The 27775-nt window shown below is 46.6% G+C and overlaps 1 protein-coding gene across 1 annotated transcript in view; it reads right to left on the bottom strand.

Annotated features, from left to right (window-relative positions):
• Positions 1–27775, bottom strand: part of lrpprc (leucine-rich pentatricopeptide repeat containing) — a 56771-nt gene that overhangs the window by 16490 nt on the left and 12506 nt on the right. Inside the window, exons 14-28 of the mRNA XM_070978249.1 lie at positions 27092–27161; positions 24589–24616; positions 23854–23911; positions 22759–22865; positions 21622–21699; positions 21422–21493; positions 21192–21305; positions 20951–21081; positions 20560–20645; positions 14923–15130; positions 9459–9583; positions 7520–7626; positions 1476–1544; positions 1273–1363; positions 592–734 (exon numbers count right to left, since the gene is read on the bottom strand). Of these exons, the coding sequence (XP_070834350.1) occupies positions 592–734; positions 1273–1363; positions 1476–1544; positions 7520–7626; positions 9459–9583; positions 14923–15130; positions 20560–20645; positions 20951–21081; positions 21192–21305; positions 21422–21493; positions 21622–21699; positions 22759–22865; positions 23854–23911; positions 24589–24616; positions 27092–27161 (1487 nt within the window). The remainder of the gene's footprint in view (positions 1–591; positions 735–1272; positions 1364–1475; positions 1545–7519; positions 7627–9458; positions 9584–14922; positions 15131–20559; positions 20646–20950; positions 21082–21191; positions 21306–21421; positions 21494–21621; positions 21700–22758; positions 22866–23853; positions 23912–24588; positions 24617–27091; positions 27162–27775) is intronic.

Genomic DNA, 27775 nt, shown 5'->3' on the forward strand with positions numbered 1-27775 from the left:
TTTCATTTATTTCTTTTTGGCTCCTGTAACTCTTCCCATTGGGAAGCACTCTATCCACTGAGCTGTCGTATCTCTTATGTTCATTTATCAAGGACACCTCGAATATCAAGACAGGGCTGCAATTTACAATTATGTTCATTATGGTGGGAATGACAGTCGCATGTTCCCAGAGATCGGGTAGACGCCTACAAATTGCTTTTTGCACGACGACTCGATTTACAGTGACATAAAACAAAGAAAAGCTGCAAACCCTCACATTTGTGGAGCTGTAAATAAAAGGATGTTTGCCATTTCTGCTAAATAATGGCTTGAAATATGAACAGATTTCTAAAATGACCTGTCCATCAGCTCCATCTCATCACATTTAAGATTTGGGACAGCACAGGCACCATTATAATCTGTGTTTAACCATCAGTGCAGCATGGTTGTTATGTTTGACCTCAGGCACTTTTAGAGTCCTTCTGAGCTCTTGGGACCCTCCTGGCTTTTGCTTTCAGTCTTATCTGCCCCCCCCCCCCCCCCCGGCAATTATTCTTCTGAATAGCAGATCTGTTAATGTGATGTACATATTATGAAGCCATGGGTTTTTACCTCAGGCATCACAAAGGGCACCTCCTGGTTATTATTCTTCAGGATGTCTGCTAGCAGACGCAGGGTCCTCTCTCTGGGAATGATGTTCTCCTCCTGCATCTTCGTCCACACCGTCTCTGCCTTCTGCCAGTCATTTGTCTGCTCTGAAAGCGAGAAACAAAGCCGCGGGAGTGAGAAAAGGTGTGATCTCATGTCACTTGTTAGGAAAGCCACGACACACAGACCCACGTGGTCATATGTTCAGTCCATTTCGTCTGTCGCTCACCGCTCAGCCCGCACCACGGAGTCATTTCTGACAAAGCGCTCCATGCTGAGAGAGGGCAATCAACGCACTAATCTGATCAACTGACTGACCCTCAACTATGCTGTAATTTAGGAAGCACAGTAACTAGTGGTGTGTGTCTGTGTATGTGTGTGTGTGTGTGCATGCGTGCGTGTGTGGGGACGTGGGGGTAATGGATTGACACTCCAATCACAGTTGTTATCTGCTCTGCTCTCCACTGCAGCAATCACACCAGCGCGTCTCCAGCCTGATCATGTTCTCACACACACACACACGCACGCACGCACGCACGCACGCACACAACAGCACACCTAGAGGTGGGAGGTCACGACAGCCAAACGAAGAGAAATGAAAGTGAAGAACAAACAAACGGAAACATGAAAGAGAGAAGGACTTACTGCAGAGGCGGAGGATGTAACTGTACATCTCATCTCTGTCGCACTCGAACAGCTTGGATGTCATGTCCACCATCTGCTCCAAGGACTCCATCTATACACACAAACACACAATTTAAGTTGGAATTTTTTCGTATTTTCATTTTCTTCTTCCTTTGGGTCCTTGTGGCCTTGATTAGATCAGCTTGTGTGTGCGTGTGTGTTACCTGTTTGGTAAAAATGCATCTCTCTGCGTACCAGTGCAGGCGCCCAGGCCTTGCCCTCAGCCCGGGGGTCTGCAAAAGAAAAGAACAGATGAATCTCCAAGAGACCCTGGAGAGCAGATAAATAAGAGCATCAAATGTAACTCGTGTGGATGCGTCACAGCTCTCATGGCATCGGATTTCTTCTTAGCGACGTTCCCAGATCTCAGCAACTAAACTTATTACGAGACAACGTTATTATTAGGGCTAGACATGACGGCAAATCCATGAAAATAAAGTCCAAGTTACAAAAAACTAGAATTATCCTTCAAATCCAGGCTGGAATATTTTAAAGTTTTAGATATAAATCACCGTGCAGGCGGGATATCAATATGGATGCCTCTTAAAGGTCAATGAAACAAAGATAAATATAGATAAAACTTCAAACCATTAATGCATTATCCATAGGGTAAACACCTATTGATCCATACAAACCCATCCAGCCTAAAGAGCATTTCCAATATTGCCATTAGCCGATGTACACCAAGTTCAGCCTCATACACAGGAATCAATACAGATGGATGGTTTGAAAAATGAAAAGTGTCTCCTTTTATGTGAGTGCAGCAGTTTCATATTAACGCCACACTGATGCATCTTCACATAATCTTTAAGTGTAAACCGGCGAGAGGAACGTCAAGCTGATGTTTGTGTGGCCTTGAGCGAGCTTACAAAAGCCGCGTGCCGCAACACAGACGACACACAAACGCTATGCAGCAAGACGTGTGCTCAGGAGTCGCACACACGCATCTGGCATCAGAGCTGCAGAGAAGGGCTGCGACTGAAGACTCTTCATCAGTTAGTCTGTAAAGATACTCAATTTACAGTTACACAAAACAGAAAACCAGCCTATTCATATGTCTTAGAGACTAGAGGCACCAAATGTTTACCATTTATTTTTTGCATTTGAACAATCAGTGTAGTGTCTGAACGCGTTCATTGAACGATTTGGGCGAACGTGAACTTAACGTACTGTATTACTGCCGGATGAACGTTACTGTGAACTCGTTCATTCTGGTGTCTGTGAACGGCACGCTCTCTCAGTTTAACTTCGTTCAATAGGGTGCCAGATTTCTATCGAGCCTTCCAGGCGAAAACCCGGCTAAAACACAGCGTAAACAGGCCTTAATATGTAGCGGAAAAAACACCCAATCTGGCAACACCAGCCACCAGTGTCGCACCGCCGCATGCGTCATCAAAACAAAAAGCAGCGAGGAGGCGTCGTGTGATCATTTTAACGAGTTTTATGACAAGTTCGGTGAGGATGGGAAAAATCGTACAGTTCCGTGCAAACTTTGCCCGCCGGCTTTCAAAAAGAAAATCTGCAGTCACGTCCACAGCAAACCTGAAACGGCACATTGAACTGAAGCACCCGGTTAGCCTTTCAAGGTATATTCTGACGCACAGTTACAGTGTTGAAACTGCTACTGCTAATAACAAAAGGTTGAAATGTTAAAACTGTGAAGAAATGTGCGTTTTTGTCATCAAATTACAGGTTAAAAATTCAAACTGGAGCGACAAGATTTTGGGTTTAAAAATGCTCCGACAGCCATAAATAGTCTTGCATTTTTGGGAGCTCTGTAATACTTTTAGGACACCGGTGATACGCAGACAGACAGAGCGTGTGGGCTGTCAAACAAGGGCTGACATAGATTGATCTGCAGGCTCGTGTAGCTCAGATTTAGCCTGATACGTGGAGTGACTAGATGATTATTATCATGGAATAACAGTGATCAGGATTTCATCTGGCTCTTGGGGCTTGGATACAATCTGAATAAGACTGGGATTGAGAAATCGCCCTCTCTTCCTGGTAATCTGGTGGAGAAAAAAGGAAAAGAGGAAAAGAGAGAGAGAGAGAGATCGGCCAGCATGTTAATCTGAATGGGATCAGCAGCGTTCAATCCCCGCTGGCCTCTTTGATGGGAGCCCATCACACTGTGCGAGGGAGGGGAAAGTCAAGAAAAGACGGGCTTCATCCCTCTCTCTCGCCACCCCTCACTGCCGTCATCCTTTCCTCCCTCAATCCCCTCTTCTCTCAATCCGCCTCCCCCCTCCTCCAAATCTCCCCCGCTCCTGCTCGCTCTCTTTCCCTGCCTCTCCATCCCTCCATCCGGCCCAGGCAAAGGCATTATGTTCTTACCCAACCAGCCAAAGGGACAAATTAAAATGTGTTGCACTCTCTCTCTCTCAGTCTGTCTAATCTTCTTAGAGACTAAGGCCCAGTGCAAGTGCTCCATCTTTTTGCCTCCGGTTCCCTTTACTTGGTAAAGTCTTGTGGGCTCAGATCAGCCTTCGCACATCTACTCGCGCGTGCACGCACACACACACACACACACACACGCGAATATGTTTGGGATTTTGAATCCGTCAGGACAAATCTCCCTAATCTGAGCGGAAAACAAAATCCTCAGAAATAAGACGGCACGTACACTTGCGCACGCACGGGTGGATCAAAAGAATCCAAAGTGGAAACAAACAAAAAACACTCTCACTTTCACAAAGAGATAATGGAAAAATGCCATCAGGTCAGATTATCAGGACAATCCTCCGACACACACACATACACACACACACACACACACACACACAGCGTTACAGCCCATCACTCTGCCTCTTTCAGAGTCTTGCGTGGCCTTTAGATGCTGAAACATCTTTACAGGTTTCTTTCACATCTTTATGTACACGAACACAAAAAGAAGCAGACAGAGCCGACCTCGCCTCGCCTCCACTTAACGAACCCTCTCCATCTCAATCCCTAATGTTCTAATTCCACTAATCACCCGGCCACTTAGTCCACACACACACACCCCTCTCCCTAACACAAAAACACATAATGGCTCACCACTCTTTAGCAATACTACCTAACCTTGACCATCACACACATGCGCGTGTGCCAGTAATGAGCCCGGCCACCTGACAATCCTCTACCTAACCTTGACCATTTAGCACAAAATGGGCCACCTTTCTCTATCATTACATTTAATTAGCTGTGATTAATCAGCTGCCAATTATACCAAACACAGCCTAAAGAGAGACACCACTCTGGACTACCACTTGACGCTCTCAGAGGGGAAAAAAGTATTTCTGTGTTTGAGTGTGCGTGCATGCATATTATTTGAGTGATGGATATGATTCTGCTGTGTTATACATCCTCAGCAGCACATCCGTCGACATGCAAGTGCAGCAAGAGGTGAACTTCATGAGACTTTGCTCCAAACATCTGCGCAGGTGAGGTGAACTCTGCTGTTTATACTTTAAAGCTGCATTAATTCATATTATTATATTAACAACAGTGGAATGTCTGAGCATCATCAAAGGTGTCGCTCATGGTGATGAACTCAGGGAGAGTTATCACCAGGCTGCACTTCTCCTCACCTCCATGAAGCATCGTTTAAGCTTGATGTTTTGGTTTTCCAGTTTGCAAAGTTCACTGTTTTGGTTCACTCTCAGCGATAATTTCCAGCTGCAGCAGCCGAAAAAAAGCTCTAACCCACCTGTGCTACCTGCTCAGCACCACCTGTCAGGCAGGCAAAGTTAGACAAGACATATTTCCCTTCAGGAGTTGGTTGAGACCAAATTGGAGCTAAAAAAGAGAGCGAATCTTAGAGCAAATGATGCTGCTTCATGTCTGCTCGGCGCGTAAACAGGCGAATGGCCGCTGATACGTTCTCTATATCTCTGCAACAACTTAACCTAAGTGATGCCACCATTTTTGAGATTCCAGCATTTTTTTTCAGTCCAGCATACGGCCACTAAAAGTGTTTGTTTTTGCCACTGACAGGCTCAGATCTTTATTTCAGTCTCGTTTCACCGCAAGTCTCATTCTGAAGTCTTGTGAGAGTTGAGTTGTTGCAGGAAAACATTGATAGAAACATTAAGCTGAGAGAGAGGAGGGCAGGGAAGAGTTTGCTTTGCTGGAGTGCAGAAAGTGTTATCTAAATGATTTTCAGTGTCACAGCTGAAGATTTAGCACACGAGCAACAAGTCCACTTTTGTGAGATGCGACCAGGAAACGTAAAGAAAGACATTTTATTTCTCCGTAGGGTCCTTTCCATAATATTATCAGACACACATGCAAACAATCTGAGCCTGTCAGCAGCAAAAACAAGCACTTTACATGGAAAAAACACATCGACAGTGTGCAATTACATGGGAATAAAAGGTCCATCTTGAAAAATAGCTAAGTTTCTCTTTAAGTATCATCCGGTCAATTAAGTCTGAGCCCCATTAAATATGACATAATTGACACTCAATGACAATAGTCTTCATGTTCATGACGGGTGACAGATGTCATGTCAGTCCCTTCAAATAAAGCATTTAAAGATGTGCAGGTTTTACGTCGACGCTGCGCATCCAAACCCAACAGATGGGGGTGATGCAGCTGAGCTTTTGTCACTCTAACCTACATCTTCCGTCCACATCAAGGACAACACGTACATCTGGAGTACATTTACAAGGCAGCGCCAATCTCACACATCACTGGCATGCAGCTGGCTCTGTTATAAGTCGGATAACAGCCACACAATCGAGCAGAAGCGGAACGAGAGCCACAATAACAACATGTCGATAATATTTAAGAGGGTTTGGAAATCCTCAAGAGGGACAAATCCCTCTTTTAGTGCACACCAGGACACGAGAGAGAGCGAGTCAGAGCGGGGGAGTTAAGGTGTTTTTCTCCCTCGCTTTTGTTCTCATCCCGATCAGACAACGTAATGGCCTTGTTTTCCTTCCTCTGATGTCAGGCTCATCCCTCTATTCGTTTATTCATCAATCTCTCTGTCCTGCTATCCGGTCCCCGGCCGCCTGTCCGTTTTATCCATGTGAAAATCGCTTCTTATCTGCCTGCTTCGCCTCTCTCTTTTTCTCACCCTAATCTACGGGCTTATGGCAAGACTTAAGATGACAAAGATATAAATATTCATAAAATATTCAGGTCAGACGAGCTGCGAGGACAAAGAGTTCGGCAATTACATCCTGACGTGCCCTCGGCGGCTCGTTGCTGTTTTGCAGGTAGCTCCTCTTTTATGGTGCTCAGTCTCAGAGGAAGCTGAACTGCAGTCAAACGACAAACTGTTGATGCTTCAAATAAAGAGAGCAGATCTGTTCACTGCCATGAAGTGGCAGCAGAAAGCACAGGAGCTCTTACGTCACATTCTGCTCGGCCTTGGGGACAGAAAATAAAAAAGGGACGTCTCTTGTGGGAATGATGCAGGATGTGACCACAGCAGGACCAATGCAGATACCACTCATTCATCTATGAGTCTGCACGCAGGGGTGGGTGGAGACAGAGGTGGGGACTGCATACTATAAAGCCAATGAGAGGCATGAAGGATTTTTCTTCCATGGTAAAAAAAAACAACCCCTAAATATGTAATTGTGATGAACACAGATGAGTTTTTAGGGGTTTATCAAAGGCAGCAGAGGAACCTGCAGGAGAAGTGTAATCAGGAAAATGTGCCCTGCAGAGAAATTGTCCCTTTTAGTGATACAGTGTTATATATTATATCATTAAACTATTTTGTCAGGCATGAATGGAAATAAAAGCGGGATTTAACAGGTGTAGCTGATAACTTACTCTGAATCTGATGCTGCAACATGTTTTTAATAAGTTGGGACAGGAGGAGATAAAGACTGGGAAAGATGTGGAACGCTCCAAAAACGCCTGTTTGGAACATTCCACAGGTAAACAGGCTCATTGGTAACAGGTGAGAGTGTCATGATCTGGTATGAAAGGGGCCTCCTGGAAAGGCTCAGTAGCTCACAAGCGGGGATGGAGCGAGGTTCACCACTTTGTGAACACATGACTGGATGAAGGAGATTACTGCATGAACACTTCGGTGGTTTGTAAATGATTGCATCTGTTCTGAATCGACATTGTACATTAGTTTCGGGAAGAAACTGTATCAGAGAGCCAACTTGGCTCCAGCAGTTCTGTATGTGGGCGTGTGTGTGTGTGTGTGTGTGTGTGTGTGTGTGTGTGTGTGTGTGTGTGTGTGTGTGTGTGTGTGTACCTCAATGATCTTCCGAGCCTCACGGTAGCGGCCCGTCTGCAGGAATGCGAAGAACAGATCATACAGCATGGTCATCTCTCCTTGAGACTGACTCACAAAGTCCAGGGCTGAGGAGAAAAGACAAAGACGCAGACGCACCGAGCAGAGAAAAAGGTCATGAATAACAACGCCTGCAAGGTGAACGAACACTCGGCACACTTCATCTTTTCCTTCTGATTCCATTATTTGGCACAGGCACAAAGCAGCCATATCAAGGCACACTCACACAAACGCACACTCACACACACGCGCCCCGGATGAAAGCTTAAGCTCTCATGGAAAACTTGCTAAAACGCTCTGCTCAGCGTTGCGTCCTATCTCTGTCCAGCAGCTTCAGGACAGGTACCACGCACACACATACACACATGCACACAATGCAAACTTTCAGTCATCTAAAAGGACCTGCATACTCAGCGAAGCAGAGGAGGAAAGAATAATCCCTCTCCCTCCACATGCTGTCATCTGAAGTCAACAGAAAAAACAATGTGCTGCCATTTTGCTTTTTCAACTTTAATAATTAAATGAATTCATGGTCTACGTCTCATGCAGACAAGTTTCGGGCCAGTCGGACTAAGTAGGGAGCGTAAATGAAGTGGCTCTTCTTCTTCCACATCCCACGCTCCTGTAAACTTTCCCGTGACAGACCCCTCCAGGTTAAAAGCATGCATGATGACCTTTCCTTGTTTCAGAATACATCGGCGGTTGCTTTGGTTGTCAAAACCTCACAAAAACCCTACAGTTTATTTTTCTGTTGATGCTTGAACTCGAGCCAAGGTCAGACATGTGAGTCGAGATCTTTTCACGAGGGATGTCATGCTTTTAGAGTGTTTTGGACCACTGAAGGCCGGTCTGCTGGAAGTATGCTCATTTGATGGCTCCGGTACACTTGCTTTTATTTCAGACGATGCATTTAAAGGTGACTATTCATGCGCCGCAACAGCACGGGTCCACGGGAGCAGGCCACGGTGCGGCGGGCTGCGGCACTCATCGCGCACTCATAATGCCATTGGGTCGAGTGCGACTCAAGGTTTATGTCAGAAGTCATCCCTCTCTTTATATGAAGGAGTGGGAGACAAAATCATTTATTATTTCAAGATCCTCTGAATAGCCGGCGGTGGTTCACACGGTGGCCTCCGTCAGATTCACTGGAAAAGTCATTTTGATGTTTTGAGGGTGCAGCGATTGACTCTGAGGGTCTGTCGCCTTTCTGCGAGGAGGGGGCGGAGGGGTCCAGAGATGAGGGCAGGAGGGAAGGGTGAATGACGAGGGTGTGGGTGAACAGGGAGGTGGAGAGGTGCTTCACTGCACGGTTTTCGACCTGTGCACACTCCACAGCCACTTGGCCCCTGCGGCACATTGAACTTGACCTTTCTGGCCGAGCCGCCGTCGACGCGCAGGGAGACCGTTCAAAACGTGATCAGCCGACGTGCTTCACCGCGACCCTGGCCTGCACCTGTCTCGCTCTCGGGTCCTCTTACACACTCTTGGATTTGTTGGCGCTTCTTTATGCGTTTAAAGCAAAAACTGCACGGGCGTTTCAGAATTCGCTCCCTCCGCCCACACGCAGAAACGAGCGAGGTCGAGTCAACCAGGAGACACAGAAAGTTCAACCGAGCAGAGCTCGCATGCTGCATGTCACTCCCTCTTTGTCCTGTAGTTTCCCGTCATCGCTCTGCTGTCAAGTTTCTCATGGAAGGCAACAAATGCGCAACCAAAAATATTTATTATTTTAAAATCTGTGTTCAATGAAGAGAACGTGGGGATCCTGCATGTAATAGATAGTTACGTCTTTAAATTGCTTGTGTTTCAAGAATATACGACAAGCTTGAAGCAGCTGAGCACGAGATCACAAAAAGATGACTGAAGGACAAAGCATGCAGATTGGACAGATGTGTGTAACCTTTCTGCAGCAGTTCGGTGTCTCCTTTCTCCACCAGACCAACAATGATGTCGTGGATGCGAGGCAGCTGTTTGTAGCGCTTCTGACACTCCACCGATGCCTCTAGGGCTCCAGACAGGTCGTTCCTGCAGGCATGCGACCACACACACACACACACACACACACACACACACACACACACACACACACACACACACACACACACACACACACACACACACACACACACACACACACACACACACACACACACACACACGGAAGGAGAAAGAGCAGAGAGCGAGTTAGGTGTCAGGTCTGTCCAATCAGTCATGTGTAGGATTGTGCCGGGAGAGAATAGAGAGTGTATCACGGGGCGTTAACCCTGTGACCTCCCGTTTGAGCACTATAACCCAGCACAACAATGCAGGCCTTTGAATTCATGACAGCATGCCTCTGGGTGATGAAGCCTTTTGGCCCCAATACATCATTCTCACACAATCGTGCCCGCTCTCGCACACCTGTCTGCGAGGGGCTAATGTCTCTCTGGACAGGCTTTTAGAGAGGAACCAGCACAACAGACAAAAGGACTCGGCTGATCTTTACCCTCTCCGCTCGGCTCCTCTCGCGCCTTCCAACTTCTCTCGCTCCTTCTCCTCTTTTGTCCTCTCCAACCCCCTTTAACCTCCCCTCATTTCCTCTTCCTCTCATTTCCCTTTCCCCCTGATCCTCTCTCTTCTTCTCTTTCCTTCTCCTTCTCACCATCTTCCTTTTGACTTCAAGCTGTCAGCTCTCAATCCCCTCAGATGACCTCGCCCCCCAGCTGAGCAATTTAGCAGAAATATGGCAACAACATTAGAGACCCCCCCACCACCACCACCACCACTAGCTCGTCTCATGTCACCATTTTCTTGCTCAATCTATCCTCCTATCCCTCCTGAGCGGACGAACAAACAAAAGAGCGCGTAGAGGGAGGATGAGTGCACCTGATGGAGTGATGATGAGACTGGCAGAGAGACGGACGGGGAGAGGAAGCAAGGGAACGAGAAGCTGAGAGAAAGGGGAGGGAGAGAGACCACTTCAATCCCCTCTATTGTGACAGAGCTGCCATCAATCTGTTGATTGGGTAATTACCATGTCAATCACACAGAGGTCAAAGCAGATAGGGCACCCGTGGGGGAGGTAGGTGGCAGAGTAAGTGAGTGAAAAAGAGACCGATGGACAGAGCGTGAGAGAGACAGAGATTGAGAGCGAACAGGTATAATTTCTGAAGTGTTTTCTCCTCTAATCAATTAGACAAGTGGATAAGAGAAATATGCCCAAAAAGACCAACAACCTGGGAAAAAAACAGGAAATGGTGTGACCTCTGAGGTTGTCTTCTGCAAGGCAGAAGCAGGAGGGAGCGAAGGAGGGTGGACGAACGGAGTGATTAGGGTTGGAAGGTAAAGGGGTCCGCTAATTGAAATGAAGAGGGACAACATTATTCAGTCAAGAGGCTGTTCAACCGCACAACAGTCTGATTGAACAACACAGAGGAGGGAGGGAGGGATCTCTGAGGCCGAGGACGGGGGGGGCAGCGGGTACGAAATTCACTCCAAAAAATGAGACAAGGATGAGGGAAAAAGTGCAGCTCGTAATTAACGTAACGTGGCTTATATTCACGACCGCCTTAACTGTGCTGGTGTGGTGTGTGTGCATTTTAACACCGGAGCCTTTTCTACACATTGAGGCCAAGTCAAAACTCCTTCTCCACATGTTTCCCCCCTTCTTTCGTTCATTCCTCCATCCATCGAGCTCCTGCACAGCTACTTATAATCTCTCCTTCCTAATGAGACAAAAAAAAAATAAAAAAACATCCCATCACTCTTGGAAAAAATAAGGGTCTGGCATTGCAATTACACCCTCTCTACCTTCCTCCTTCCTCCCCTCTCCCCTATTCTCCGCCCACCGATCCACCCCAAAAAAGAGCTAAGGATGTCGAAAGATGGATAATTTCCCCTAGGTACAATTTAACTGTCACTTTGCGTTGCCATTTACTGCGGCGCACAGCCCTGTTAATGTCCTCAACTTTGCATGTCAGCCACTTTCCAGCCAATTAAGCCCTGAAAAAAAAAGGAGCGCTTTGCACAGTGGAAACCTGAAGGATTAGACAAGGAAGCCTCCCCTCCCTCTCCGTCCTCCTCTTTTGTTCAGGGGAGATCGGCGGGCCTGTTATCAAGCCACTGTCCTTGCGTGGGGGAGGACGAGGTGTCTGTGTCTCGAAACGCAAATGAGACTGCGATCGTGACACCACTAGCCCGCTGTTATGTGTGCTGAAGAATGGCACTTGCTAATGTTTATGCCGGTGCCCACACAGGTGAACGCTCGCATTAGTCATGGAGGCACTTTGTTATTTTGGTGACTCAGGGGCATCTGAGCAAGCTGGGAAACACAACATTTGTCATACCATCACACATCAGCACATAATGTTAATGTGGCAGACGTGTTAGCTAACAGCTGCACACAGCGTCTCCACATCAGCTCGCCTGCTGTTCGGTGCTTGCTTGGCGTACAGCGAACGGTGGGCTTATCGGAGCTTCCTAGCCGAAGTCCTGCAGCAGGAAACGAGGTTGGTGAGAGTTTGTGAGCTAGAAAGCCAAAACAATGAGCTAACAGAAGCCCACAGAGCCGAGGGGAAGAGTCAAGTGCTAATTGTGTTATGATGAGCGACGCCTTTCACAGCACACACAGACACCGTGAGGTTGAATAGGTAATGGAAGCTGTGCAGAGCTGGAGTTAACAATCGTGCGGCTTTCCATATCTCTTTCTCTTCCTTTTTCATCCATCTTTTCATCCTCACATCGATTTACTTCTGTTTCACCTCTGGCTCATTCCATTTTTCTACTTTCCCTTTTTCTTTTCAGCTGTGCTGACTAGCAATGGGATGCTCTCCTCTCACCAGGCCTCACTCTATGTACGCACAATGCAAGAAGGTAGAGAAGAGTGGAAGTGAATGAGGTATTTTTCCTTCGAGCCACTCATCTCCCATCAGCTCTCTAATCCCCCTCACAACTCCTCCTCCTCTATTGCCACAGTTTCTCTGTCTTATCATACATGTCCTGCCAGCTCTTCGTTTTGTTTGACTCATTAGCATTTCCTGTCACTAATCACTTCCATAAGGACGCGGCAATCTGAGCAACCTGCCAGCTAGCATAGCAGCAGGTTAGCACACACAACAGCGAGCGGACGGGCATGAAGGCTAACGGGGCGGCGCATATGATGGGCTGTCAAGGGCTAATCTGCCGGAGAAGTGTTCATTAAGTCATTAGCGCTGACGCAGCGATGAGACTGGTGCGGGGGGGAGTGATGCCTGCTTTGTCCTCTTTTTATCGCTTCCCTCCGTCCCTCCGCCTCCCAACTGTCTGTTTGTCCGCTGACTGACAGAATGAAGAGGTGGAGACAAACGAAAGAAAGATAAAAGAGGAAAAAGAGGAGGAGATAGAATCAACTGGAGCGCAAAAGTCAAGTGTTGTGGTACTCAAACCTGCCCTGAGGCCTGGCGGAACCACTGCAGGAACTACATGTTAAATCCACTTCACATCCCATCACAAGACGAATGCATACGATTATTTATTTCCATAAAGCCTTTCAAAGGTGGGGTGAATCATTCTGGAGGAAGATTGGTGATATTTGCTGCATTTGAAAATGAGAAAATACCTCCTAGCTAGCTGTCCCTTCTGTGTGTGTGCGCTGAAAAGCCATGAGCCATGCAGCACCAGCCAATCAGCAACAGGTGGCGTTCGTGCACAGGACAAGAGGAAGGGGAGGGGAGATGGTGGAACGAGGGGGGCTGTTAAGCCCACATGCCAGCGGGTAGTCGCATTGTGAAGAAGGAGAGAGGGTAATATCAACAATCTTTCTCCAGAATGGCTCAACCCACCTTTAACACCACGGCTACTGCAGCCTCACACGTCCGCTGTGCAATACTGATAATTAGCTTAAGAGTCATGATCGTGATTCATTCCATTCTGTGAAGACTATTCAAGGCTATTCAGCGCCTGAAACCAATGTTTCCGAGTACGGATGAACCATCCAGTCATTATCTCACTCCTGCAGGGAGGAATCTAAAAAAAAAGTTGGTTAAGAGAAGGAAAAGTAGAGGAATTTGACGAAATACGTTGCTGCTGCTGTTTAAAGAAGTTAAACAAGATCAATCCACCCTTTGTTCTGGTGGAGCCGACCACCCCGTCAAACAGACTTCATCTGCACATCAGGTTCCACCTTTGATTTGTTGAATATTTCCAAGCCTTGACAGCCCGCCATGAAAACACGCACAAATGTACCAATAACACATGACAGATGATGACAGAATACCAGCAGGTAGCTTGTTCACTTGTGTTCATTAGTGTGTGTTCGCTGCGGTATCATTTGGAGGAAGCACAACTGGCACTTGATTTGTGAACAGGGCTGCGGTAAGCTTTTGTGTGTGTGTGTGTGTGTGTGTGTGTCTGTTGGCTGCTGTTGATGACCCAGGAGTAAATTAGCCTGCTAATCTCACAGAGGCAGTGATTAACGAGTGAACCTGGAAACTCTGTTTGTGCCAGAGACCAGACTTACAGCAAAACAAACAGCGGCAGGGGAGCAGCGGTGCCTGAGCGTCTGAGCACGTGTGTGTGCGCACGAGCTTCATGTGTAAAGGTTTACCTCTACTGCAGCATGTGTATGAGAGCATGTAGGGTGTGTGTGTGTGCGTGTGTGTGTGTAGCAGCAGGCCCCTAACGGCGCACTGCGTGGCTGTGGTAAATCCAGCAATTAGTGCTCTGTACATAATTAACATGCTAATGAGTTGATCTACTTAAAAGCTGCTCTGACAAATAGAACACACATCCGCTGAATAACACACACATACTGAATAGAGTTGAGGGGTGGGGCAGTACCACTGACCCCACAGCCAGTGTTTGGTAACGCTCATTTGCATATTTGCATTACGGGAATAGGCACGGCCTTCTCTCGCCACACAAACACACACTCACACCTTGGACTATAGCAGTGGGTGTTTCACGAGATCAGGGGTGGGGGCTCATGGGAGAGGTTACAGCTGGCGAATCCTCAAACAAAACCTGGCTCTAATGCACAACAAGCGCGTGCGCGCACACACACACACACACACACACGAATGAGCAATTTCCACATCCTCTCTCTGTCTGAATCACTGACCCAGAATGTAACCTCAGCTATGATCATAGGGAGGGATGAGTGACTCATTGAGACACACATACATACACACACCTGGCAACTGGATTTGGCAGATAAAGACACAAATCTGACAACAAAAGTGAGCTGGTTGGCTGCTCAGTGGAGAGCTTCAGCCATAGAAATAAAACATGCGATAACGCAAACGAATGCTTTAATATTAAACCTGTGTCTGCGCGGTTAAAGTGTGTTTCTGTGTGCGTGTTTGAATCAGCGTCTCTGTGATTTGTGACACAGTCGGAGCTTGTTTTACCTGTCCAGGTAGGCAGTAATCAGAGGGGCGCAGAGATTGCTGGTCGGCTTGGCCAGTCCGAGAGTGAAGATGGTGTCCTGCAGCTGCTGGATGCTGGGGATGTTGCCATTGGCCGCTAAGCCGCTGAGCATGTGAAAGAGCGTGGTGACATGTGAGTCATCCAGCACCACCTCCTTTTCTTTCATCTCCTTCAGGATGTCCACCGCCTCTGTGACGGAGGAGGACAGAGAGATAAAGATGTTAAATGCGAAGAACCATCAGTAATGCTTGTTGCTGTGACTCTCGATGCATTTCGGCGAGGTGACGGCGCGAGACTCGCCACCGAGAAGAGTGATTTAGAGGTAAAAGACGAATGAAAAGAACAAAAGACAAGGAGAAAGAGAGATGATGCAGAGAGATGAGGAGAGAGAAAGCGGGAGGTGGGCAGAGCTTGGCTGGCAGAAGAGTAGTGTGTGTGAATATGATAAAAGGCCCCTTTAGCTAATTCCATGTGGGGAAAACAAACCCATATTAAAACAGCATTTTGCACCCAGCGGGGATGCAAATCCAACCCCGTATAATGCCAACTCTGCGCTAATTGCTACTTGCGGTTTTCTAAACGAGACTACAATTACCGGACCCCTACAATGGAGGCCGGCTTTTTGCCGTGGCCATGTAGAAAGCACTTGGGGGGCTAAATTATAGGTATGTGGCGACAAGGGCCCGCCGTGGCCCCAGTGAGACCCCGGTAAGCGGGCTGAGGGGTGGATCAGTTTGGTCAAGTCCAGCCGGTAATGGAGGGCTTTTTACCGGGCCACGCGCCCATCTGGCCAACACTAGGGGCTAAATGGTGAAAAGGGTGTGTGTATGTGTGTGTATATGTGGTGAATCAGGGTAAGGTAATTAAGATGCGTTTACCGTCTATTTAGACAGCTGCTAATGGGCTGACAGCGATACAGCCGCTCTCCACCACAGACACTAATCTATACAGAACGATCAAGAGGAAGGGAGGAGATGGAGAGATGCAGATACACAGAATACATTTGAATAATGTGCATAAAGCCAGTCCTCCAACTGCAGGGCGATATGGGCTCCTTACTTAAAATTCACTCAACTAGAATCCGTGTTCCTTACAAACACAGAGGCAAAAGCAAATAAAGCTTAAGGGAACAAACACAAACACTAGTATCTAATGATCCTAACACCTACATAGCTGGTAATCTAACAAAACCCCCCAACAGGAGTGTCACTCTCTACTGGGAACACACATCCAGACGCACACACGCACACACACACTCGTGGGCTGAGGGACAGGGCCACTGGTGAGTGCTTTGGCATCCTAATTTCAGTCTGTCTCTCCATCTCTCCACCTCTCTGTGCCAGTTGTTATGGCGATGGGAACCAAAGGCTGTCACAGATTTAATGGGACAGGGGAAAATAGAGGAGGGACGGGTGGAGTAGGGGTGGCTGGCATCGGAGGAGCCGCTGCTAAACGAAGGGGGAGATGAAGGGAGCGCGATGAGAGCGGAGGGATAAGTTTGGTTAGCAGGATGAGGGCTTGACAAGAGTGATGAAGAATGGGAAAGGGCAAACGTTGAAGCTAAAGTGTTCCCTGTCACTGCTGCGATCGTGCATCACTCCTGCTTTCCTTTTCCTCGACTGTGATGCAATTTAGCTCGACAGAAAGCGACTGAAAACGATCCAATTAAGACGAAGAATAACTTTAACTGAGCATGGGATTTGCCCTCCAGGCCAAACAGAAACACCTGCAGCTTCGTCACAGCAGGCATGAAGCAAAGAAGACCTTCAGTGTCCGAGTGTTCCTGAGCTCATGCAGTAATCTCCTTCATACAATCATGTGCTCACAAAGTGGTGAACCTCGCTCCATCCTCGCTTGTGAGCGACTGAGCCTTTCCGGGATGCCCCTTTCATACCCAATCATGATGCTATCACCTGTTACCAATCAACCTGTTTACTTGTAGAACGATCCAAACAGGTGTTTTTGGAGCATCCCACATCTTTCTCAGTCTTTAGCTGCTCCTGTCCAAACTTGTCTGAACCATATTTATGTTTAACACAGCGTCCCATCTTTTTTACAATGGGGTTGAAGTACATGTGATGAGTATTTTATCTTCAAAGTCTTCATCCAACAACAGGCACTGATACAGCGGTGCTGTCTTATAATTGAGGTCCATTTATATTTGAGCTAACAGTGCAGAGAGAGAAAAGAGACTGAAGCTGAAGTGAGCCCGAGGAAAGCAATCACATCACAAATGGTGGTATCAGCACTAAACGTCTGCCCTGTAATGACCTGACCTGTTGTCAAGTCTGTGCTGTTTATCAGTTCAGATGTAACTTACTCTGTAGCGCTCTCTGACTCCATGTGTCTCTCTCCATGTCTCCCCCACCTCCCCTCCCTCCTTCTATCCATACCTCTCTCCATCACTCTCTGACAGACCCGCTAATCACTGAGACCAATGGCTTGGAGTTGATCTGCCCAAATGGAGCAACGCTAGCTAACATCCCTTCATCCACCATCCAACACTACCCTCCCCACGCACCCCTCGTTCCTCCTCCATCTCTTTCCCTTTATCCGTCAGTTTAGCCAGTATGCATATCCATCAGCTCAGCCGAGCATCGTGGCCAGCAAAGCGAGCCAGACCACATACACACAGGCGCACATCAAAAGATGGGGAGGCAGACAGGCCAGGTAAACAAACATCACACAGCCCAATGGTTCATCTAATGTTCCATGACTTGACTGCTAGTGATGTCTCTTTCCCAAAACACACAAGCACACACACACACAGCATCAAAGATGAGTTCAGGACCACCGAAAGCCAGAACAAGTTGTGTTTACCAAAGTGGGAGGATGGACAGATGGAGGCAGAGGGGCAAGGGCAGGTCAAAGAGACGCTTGGTGGTAGAGGAGAGGTGTATTTAAAAAATGGAGGCAGAGAGGCGAAGGCAGGAGGAGGTGAAGCTGAAGCTCATGACGATTCGTACGGTGGGTTCTCTGGGTCACATGATCAACAGATATAAAGGTGATCTAATATTACGGTTTTTGTTTGAGCAAAAAAAGTTAAAAGGAGCAGCTTTAACTGGGTTTTCAGTTACACTGTTCCAGTGAAGAAGAGCAGATTTTACATTACTTATTTTCCACTGCCCCTTTCTGTGGATTGATTATTAAAAAGTAATAAGCAGCGTGTTAAGCTGCACTTGGCACTGGTGTCAGCAGCGGAAACAATTATTCCATTCCAACGCTTTGACTTTCAACAGCCTACATTCAATACTCTGCTCGGCTACTGCGTCAAACTGCGGCCCCCGAACAAGCGTCTGTCAGGTTAGGAACGACCACTTGTGAAAAACTAGCTCGTGAGTGACGCAGGAATCACGTTAATGCAGGAAAAAGGATCAACTCTTACTTCGCTGGACCTCGGGAGGGGGCCTAAAAATTGATCCGCCTTATCTGCAAACAGGCGAATTCAGTGCTCAGTGACGTACAGTATCAGATATGAAGCCCCTGCATGGCCTGATATCACATAGCATAACCTCCTTCCTCTCCTTCAGAGAACAGACGTAGTCGTAACATTTGGCTTCCCTGTGCAGCACCGAATAACGTGCCGCCTCTGGAAATTGGCCCTCAGTCATCGAAACTTTAAGAACATCCGATTTTCTTGTTCTTGTTCTGTTGTTGGACAATAAAGGTGAGCAAATGTCAACAGTTCATGCTTGTCATGCTAAACCATTATTGTCTGAAAGTGTAAATGGGTTTATATAGGTTAGTGTTGGCCGGTGTGACGATATATACCATGCAACAGTGGGAATGTGTGCAGCGGTGGAGATTTGGCAGCACTGTTTCCACTGCGGGAAGCTGTCACTTAAGCCTTATTTAGACACTGTCATTCAGAGCGTACGCACTGCTACACAGGAAGCGGGCGGGCGGGCTGAAGACATCAGCGTGCAGCTGCTTCGTACTCTTTTCTGCTTGCATGTGTACTGTTTTCCACTCCTTCACTGATACTGCAGATACGTCCAAATACATTTCGTATTGCTATCAATGCAAAAACAGTCATGAGTACGCTCTACCCAGAAGCCACCCCCCCCAAACCAAACAGAGTATTTCCAGTAAGTGAGAGCGCCTCTGACACGCACAGATGTGCTACATGTGTGAGAGCAACTCTGGACAACGTCCGGACCTGATTCTGAATATAAAATGACATGTACCATGACAGAAGATTTTGGCCATATCACTCAACCCCAGTAAAGATAAATACACGCTTTTGCATTTTTGTCTTTGTTTCACATTCATGTCTAAAACAACAGAGGTAAGTTCAATACGTTTTGGGAAATTTAATGGGTAACAGAAAGTAAAGCTATGGATCGTTATTGAGATGGAAGTTTGGCCAGATGTGGAAACAGATGTGAGGATTAAAGGACCATGATGGAGATAAGGGAGAGCAGCAGGAGAAAATTAATTAGTGAGGAAAAGAGGAAGCAATTATAAAGAAATGTAAAAGAGTAGCGGGAAGGAGACTTAAGGATAAAGTCAAAAGGATGAAGCAAGGTGGAAACAAAGTTGCCTGGTGAGGAGGGATGGGAGGCTTTGAACCAAGGGCAAAAACAACAAAGCCATTAGAGAGGGTGAGAAATAAAGCAAGATGCCAGGAGACATGATCTTCAGCTGGGCCTGGTGTGCGCTGGGAGCCAGGCGGCCCGGCGTCTGGGTGGGGACAGGCTAACATCAAGGTTAGCCATGTGTGCTAATGTGGCTGACAAGCGTCCCCTACGTATGCACACTCTGGCTAATGGCAAATGCGTTAGCGCTGCCTATACACACCCCGACACACACACACACAGATGGACACACCAACCGCCGTGCCCACCAAATGCCTTTTGCTTGAATTCACATGCAAATTTGCGTGTGTGTGTGTGTGTGTGTGTGTGTGTGTGTGTGTGTGTGTGTGAAATGCTCAAGCACTTCGGCGGACATGATCTGCCATTAGCATCAAGGCGGATTTCAATAATTCTGGAAAAATATACACAGTCCTGTAATTTCGCCCCCCCTCTCATTTCTCAGTGACGCGGATGTGTGCGAGCGAGTGTTGGGGGGGTGAGAGAATGACACGCTGCGAGACAGGGCGGGGGAGAGAGGGTCAAGATAGAGAGACGGAGGCGAAGACGGAGAGAGAGACCGAAGGGGAGGAGAGAGGAGGCGAGGACAGACAAGGGAAACATTTTGCCTGTCATTGTGTGCAAAAAGCAGAGCAGCAAAACTGATGGTAATTGGGTCTTCGATGGGCTGAAGGAAACCCACCGTAGCATTCTGAAAATGGCCGGCTAATGTGGGTTTGAGGGAGAGAGAAAGACAGATTGTGACAGAGTTGGTCACACACACACACAAGCCCAACCACACGCACGCACACACATCTGCAGGCCTTTTTAAGTTCAAGCCTGATCTCCTTTGATCCGGCTTACTGACAGAGGAAAAGTAATGAGGAACTAAGAGCTGGTGGGATTAGTCAATTAATCAATTACTCAATGGACGCAAAATTAAGATTGATAACTGATTAATCGCTTTAAATCCTCAGAGAAAAATTGCTATTGAATAACTTTTGGTTCTGGACAGTTGGTGCCGGCAGCCTTAGAGGAACTTACCCTCCACCCGGCCATTCTTGGACAGGGTCTTGACCAGCGTAATGTATTTATTGGTGTCCAGCGTCAATGATGAGTCCTTTCGGTTTCTAAACACAGAGAGAGAGACGGACTCAATTAATGTATTCCACTTAGAGTGATGCAGCTCATCTGCTGTACGTCCTGCTGCTGGAGTTCAGTCGGATGCTGGAAGCAGGTGGTGAGTGAAGAGAAGGAAACGAGGGAGGATGAGGAGGGAGCTTCCTGTGTTTTAGCCCGACAACAGAGCGGCTGGACGCTGCATTAATGTCTCCCCTAATACCACTCAAGTTAAACTTTAATGGTCCACCACTGGTCACAGAGCTGCCTTATGTGTAGAGTGCTTGTGTGAGTGTGTGTGTGCTGCCCCACTCACATATCCCTCTTCAGGTTGAGCGCCTCCTCCACATTGTCGTGGCGACAGCACAGGTTCATGAGGGTGACGCAGCTGCCGACTGTGATCTCGTCCTCGTGCTGCTGCTTCAGGTCGAGGGCGCGGAGCAGGTTCTGATCAAAGCACAAAGCGACAGACCTCAGGACCGAACACGCGGACAGAGAGGACTCATTTCAAGAAGAAGAAGAAGAAGAGTTTTGGGAGTTATCCAAAGGAATCGTACCTCCTCGGCGCAGAGAGCCTGGATGAGCAGTTTGAGAACGCTCCCTAACGGTTGCTTCTCTTCTTTCAGTTTGGCCAATTTCTCCTCAAGCACCAACACCTTTTTCTCAGTTCCCTGAAGGAGACAGAGAGGCGGCGAACACCAAAAACATCACGTGTGCATGAGCTGGATGCAAAGTTCAAGCATTTTCAACATTTTGCATGAATTTCTTTCCACACCGTCTTACTTACAAAGATACGGGTGATATCTGACTGAGAGCCATCGGACTCTTGGCCTTTGTTGTCCAACAAAGCGACCACATCCTGACACACATACACACACAGTTAACATCACTGGTGCAACAGCACAGAAAACATGAATACAAACACATCCTCAGTCTGGTCATAAAGTGAAATCTGAAAGTTCTGTGATTAAAAATACTTCATTGTACCCTGATGAGCTCTGGGACATGGGCGGGCTCCAGAAGGTTCCTGATGCCTCTGTACATGTTTCTTGAAATGGTTATGTTCTGCGGAGAAACAAGAGGAAGGGTCATCGGAGCACCGATCAGCTCTGACCGCAGGAGGAGCTGAAACTGTTCTGCGCGTCAAACTTTGAGAATTAAGTCTGGACAGTTGCTGAACACAATGGGGACAAAATAGGAAACTAATTACTTTAATATCATTAAATGGGTCAAGTATTATTGAACTCTGCCACGGCTTTATTTAAAGGCTGTCACAGCGCTTGAGTTTGAATTTGTGGGGAAATGATGGCTGAAAATCCAGTTGCGTTTAGGTGCTGTTGGAAAAACTGAAGTTTCAACTGGAGAAAAGACAAATGATTGACATTTACTGAAAGTAAAATGTTTACCTCTCTGTTCTTTATTATTCTGCTAGGTTGTGACTGCTGTGTGATTCTGTTTTCTTATAAATACACACTGTCATTCAACAGTCATTCAGCGCTGGTAACGGTCAGTGAAGGACTCACTAAAACAAACGAACAGTCCCTTCAAAATAAAAGTTTATTGAGCGCTTCTGATGGTGAAAGATACCGCTTTACTTGAGGATGATTTCTGCAGATGCAGCTCAGAATTAACTCTGCCTCAGCTGATATTCACTGAAAAGTTTCCTTCTACATCTTAGACTATTTTAGGACTTTTCAGCAACTCCAACCAAAGATGTAACCTTTAACCAAAGAGTAGAAAACACGATTTAATCTCCCACGACATGTACGAATGACCCAACCCAAACCTTCACTCCTCAGACATGGCGCACAGAAGAGGAGGTCATGTGAGTGTGTTTTGTGCTCCGTGTGTGTGTGTGTGTGTGTGTTTATATGCATTTATATTATGAATAACCTGAGTTTGATTGCATGTTGTAAATCATCTCAGATCAGAGTGTGTAAGCTCCTTTAAAGTGGGAAGGTTAGGAATGAACTGTATATACAGCACATTCGTGTCTGGCATGTGTGTTTGTTTTCAGTAACCTTGACAACGTGTGTGTGTGTGTGTGTGTGTGTGTGTGTGTGTGTGTGTGTGTGTGTGTGTGTGTGTGTGTGTGTGTGCGTGTGCGTGCGTGTGCGTGCGTACCTGAGTCTGTAGCTGATTGAAGTAGTTCTGCAGTTTGCTTTCCTGTTTCTGCAACTGGTTTTGTGACATGTTGTCGATCAGAGCGTACAAGAAGAAGGATGTCCTCTCTGGACGAGATGGAAACACACACACACGCACACACACACGGTGAGCAGTTCTCTTGGGAAGACATTTCATTTGCAGTCAGTCACTGTTTGTGCGTTTAGATTATTTTTCTGTAACCTCTGCAGAGTGTGTGTTGGCGTTTCTTTTCTGCTGACAGAGGCTGCTTTTGGGTTGAAGTGTGAGTGAATGTGCGATGGTCGGCAGTGACAGCCTCCCCTTACTTCAGCTCACACACACACACACGCACACACAGATGTCGTCTAATGGGATGTGACATGGATAACAGTCTCCATCGCTCCCACCAGCACACACAACAGTTCTAGCGCTGGGGACTCTCTGTGACACACACACTGACACGGAGCGACACTAACGCTCTCCACACACAGACACAGACACACACACACTCTTTTACTACTCAGCGCCATGTCAGCAGCCAGGCTCTATTTCCTCAGACGGCGATAGCAGGTCTTTCAGCTGGAGCTGGACATAAGCACACACACGCACGCGCACGCACGCACACACACACACACACACACACACACACACACACACACACACACACACACACACACACACACACACACACACACACACACACACACACACACACACACACACACACACACACACACACACACACACACACACACACACAGGCTTCATGACATGAATTGGGCCCGTCAGCAGTATTCTGCCACTGAAACTGAACACAAACACACACATGCAGACACACACACATTCAGGTACACACACACTGGGAAATTTTGGGGCAATTTTCTGTGATTTGAATTATAGTTGGACGGTGAGACTGACTGCAGTCTGCAAGCCTGAATACTGACATGTGACAGATGATACACACACCGGCGTCCTCCCTTCTCTTTCTCACCTACACACACATGCACGCACACACAAACCTTGCATACAAGCACGCTGTCAAATATTAACATCCTGACTCGCCAGTGACAAAAGTGTGTTTAAATGTTTCCTCACCAGCAGGGCTGGAGCCGCCTGGGAAGAAGCGCTTGTCTTTGTACAAGAGCTCAGTAATCTGGAATAAAGAAGAGTAAATGAAACACAAACACAGACAGCAGGACAAAGATGTCACTTTAAAAACTGACTGATCCTGCAACCCTGACTCCAAAAAAAGGTGGGACGCTACCTAAAGCATAAATTAAAACAGGATGCAGTCATTTGCAACAAGCATATATCTACAAAAATCAAAGCTGAGGAGGTAAACATTTGCTAGATTTGCTCATATTTTTTGCTGGACTCGGGGTTGTATCTTCTACATTTTGTTGTGTTTAAAATTATAGAGATTTTTATGTGTGTGAATGAATTGTGTGTTTTTATGCTGATAAAATGTTGTTTAAACCATCCTGCCTAAAATTGCCTGAGGCTAAATATCCATCCTAAACATTTCTTTATTTATACGCTCAGTGTGCCATAAGGAGATTTGCATAAAAGGCAGCAGATGGCATTTGTCATATTGTATATTCTTCCTGAATGTAGCTCGGGCTGTAGCAGATGGTGAGTAAACAGGTTATCATAGTCATTATGTTGTGAGGAACAGATTCACCTAATGCCTTTAAAAAAAAGCAGTTAGACTTCAGTTTGAACTTTAATAAAATGCTCTTTTTCTGCATATCGGTTCTTTTTCTTTATCATTTTCAGCTACGAAAGTATTTTCCACATTAGAAGTCCATGTGGGCTCATTCGAGGTCTTACCTTCACCATGCTCTCCACGTCATCAGACCTGCAGGGGGCAGTAGAGGACAAGACATGAGCATGCAGTCGACACCAGCGGGGTCAGGACGACTCCCAGCATGTCAGGGTTAATGTGCATCTCTTCAAGAAGCACCTCTGCCACACACACTTCAAACGGGCATTTATCCTCCTCTCCCATGTCTTCCTCCTGTGATTGCTCCGATGCACACCTACAAACTCTGCTCAGCGCTCCTTTTCTCTGTTGTTTTACCCATAAAGATCATTCCTCAGCTGCAAGCTGTCAAATCACGGAACTGTGAAATGTCTCCAAACCACTGATTGTTTCTACTGTTGGTGGACAACGAATTGAAATTCAGTCTGTTTCACTTATTTCAAGCTGCTGTAGAGATTGAATTTCAATTTAAGGTGCAATATATCAATTTCTTATGTGCAATATAGGAACCCATTCACTATCAATACTCCAGTCAGGAGTACTATCATTCAATGTGCAATGTCAGTACTGATTGTTCATCTTCATATCAATGTGCAATCATATCAATCATATCAATGTGCAATATCAGTATTGTTTGTTCATATTTCATTATTCCTTGTTTATATTGTTTGGTTTGATATTTAATGTCCTTTTTACTGATGCCCTCTATGTTTGCTATCCACTTTTGCTGCTGTAATACCTGAAATTTCCCCACTGTGGGACTAATAAAGGTATATCTTATCTTATCTTATCTTATCTTATCTTATCTTATAAGACGCATGACGTACACGTACGATGTGAAAATTGTTTAAAATCTGTAAGAATATATTGTTTTTTTTATTTGATCTATTTTGAGAAAACTTTCCAGATTTTTTGGGAATTTCCACTTTCCTACATTATATATTGTATTTGCTTTCAAGAGTAAAAAAAAAAAATTGAAAAATGACTTTAGATGAATTAATTAATTTTCTGGCAGAAATTGGGATTCAATGCAAGTGACCATAATTCTGACGGCGTCATGGCCGCTGTACAATGACAATACGGCAAGAGAGAGGGACAGATTTTTCCAGTTTGACACTCTCGATCCGCAGTGGAAGAGAGGAAAGACGGCAGCACAAAAGCCTGGGAAACCACAAAAGACATACTCGCACACACAAAGCGCGCACACGCGGGCTAAATGATGACAACGTGTGACATTTCTGGCGTTGTCAGCTAGTTGGTGGAAAGGAGAAGAGAGGGGGAGAAGAGAGACGAGAGGAGAAGAGAGAAGAAGAGGTCTTTAATGATTAAATTATCCCCTGACCTTGTCTTTGACAGGGGCAGGTCCCGCATCGCGATGACACGGCGCTCGCTCGTGCGCACACACTCACACACGCACACGCGCACACTCTCCAAGTGACAAGCCCAATTATGACTCTGTCAGGCTACCTAACAGTCAGAAGAGCGTGTAGGTGTGTGTATGTGTGCTAAAGCGATGAGAGCAAAGCAAATGGAGGAGAGGAAGCGAGTTCAGACACAAAAAAAGACGGACAATCAATTAGTGGATGCACTGATTTAACACCTAAAAGGCACACACACACGCACACACACAAAACACGACAATTTCTGCACAAAATAAATCTGGTAAATTTGTGGTTTTGAAATAAAATAAAGCTCAATTGCAGCTATTGTGCATCTGCTGTTACTGCCGCTGAATAAAACCATGTCGCCGAGAACAAAACGTGTGATTTCATGAGTTTCAAATAAAAAAAAAAAATAGACTGGACATTTCTCAAAAGGATGTATTGCCTTCCTGGGAAGCCGCTTTGTTATATGTTCAGTGAAGTTATCAACATCCACCGAGTTAACTGACACCAAAGGCGGCGCTGGCTGAAAGGAAAGTTCAAAGTTAAGCTCAACAGAGCGTATTTGGGCTTTTTAGTGGAAGAAACAACTTTGGTCCCCGCAGACAAGTCAGCACTTTTCTCTTTGACTCACCTCCAGCTCGGCTCAGGGGCCAGAGGGTTTTTGTGTGGGCGTGTAGTGTTAAACTGTAAATATTCATAAACACCCCTTCAACAAAAGCCCACGGGTCAGGGCCTGGTCCTAGGGCCGCGTGTGTGCGCGCGAGGGAGCGAGGGGTCTGGGTATGAGGGGCAGTGGTGGGCATCTGCTAATTTACATGTCTCCCACGGTGCTTTGGGGTAAGAGCAGAGGGATGACGGCCTCCATATGCATGAGGCGCCGTGTGTGTGTGTGTGTGTGTGTGTGTGTGTGTGTGTGTGTGTGTGTGTGTGTGTGTGTGTGTGTGTGTGTGTGTGTGTGTGTGTGAGAGAGAGTGTTTTTCCCTGCAGCTGCCCGCACAGACGCTGTAGATGGTGTGATAGGCTGCACATGTCATAGTCCTAGCATATGCTGCGGTGACCTCCATAGTGCTACAGGCCTGCCTAAAACGCCAGCGAGGACTTAAGAGGCAAAACATGCAGAAATATGGAATACCAAATGATGGAGGACACATAAAGACATGAATAGCGGACGGGCTAATTGACTCACTTTATGAAGCCCTGCACGAGGCTGCTGCGGAAAATGCTGAGGTCCATTGAGGGGAAGGAGGGATCTGACACTGGAAAATAGAGAGGAGACAGACGAGCGATGAGAGGGAATAAAGAGAAAGACAGCAACAACTTCAACGACTGTTTTCATCAGCAGTTAATCCAGTAATTGTTGTTTAGTATAGGTACGAGGGGCAGTGGTGGGAACCTGTAAAACATTTCAAACTTTTCAAATTAAGAAGCCGAAAGCAGCAGAGGATCGGAAATATGTGAAATGTTGAAAAACACTGAAAACTGTCGTAATGCGAGAAGGGGGGAAAAAAAGTCCATTGGGTCGACTCTGAAATGCACGAAGAGGAAAAAGAGCGACGTATGTGAAAACGAGTGGTGGAGGTTTGAGACTAAAACGAGATGAAAGACAGAAAAGAGGAAGAATCATCCATTATGTAACAGCCTCCTCTCACCCGTTTCTCTGCTCTCGCTCTTTACATATTCACACACACTAATCTCTTAAAAGGCCTGATGAGCACAGAGGAGTGAGTGGGCAAATGTATGAGGGTGTGTGTGCGTGTGTGTGTGTGTGTGTCCAATTAGCCTGCAGGCGAGGCGGCGATTTTTATGACGATGGGTGCTTGAGATGCAGCACAGCTTCTTTGGACCATGTTAAGAGTTAGTGTGTGTGCTT

The sequence above is a fragment of the Chaetodon trifascialis genome, chromosome 13 (assembly GCF_039877785.1).
Source record: "Chaetodon trifascialis isolate fChaTrf1 chromosome 13, fChaTrf1.hap1, whole genome shotgun sequence".
Classification (NCBI taxonomy): Eukaryota; Metazoa; Chordata; class Actinopteri; order Chaetodontiformes; family Chaetodontidae; genus Chaetodon; species Chaetodon trifascialis.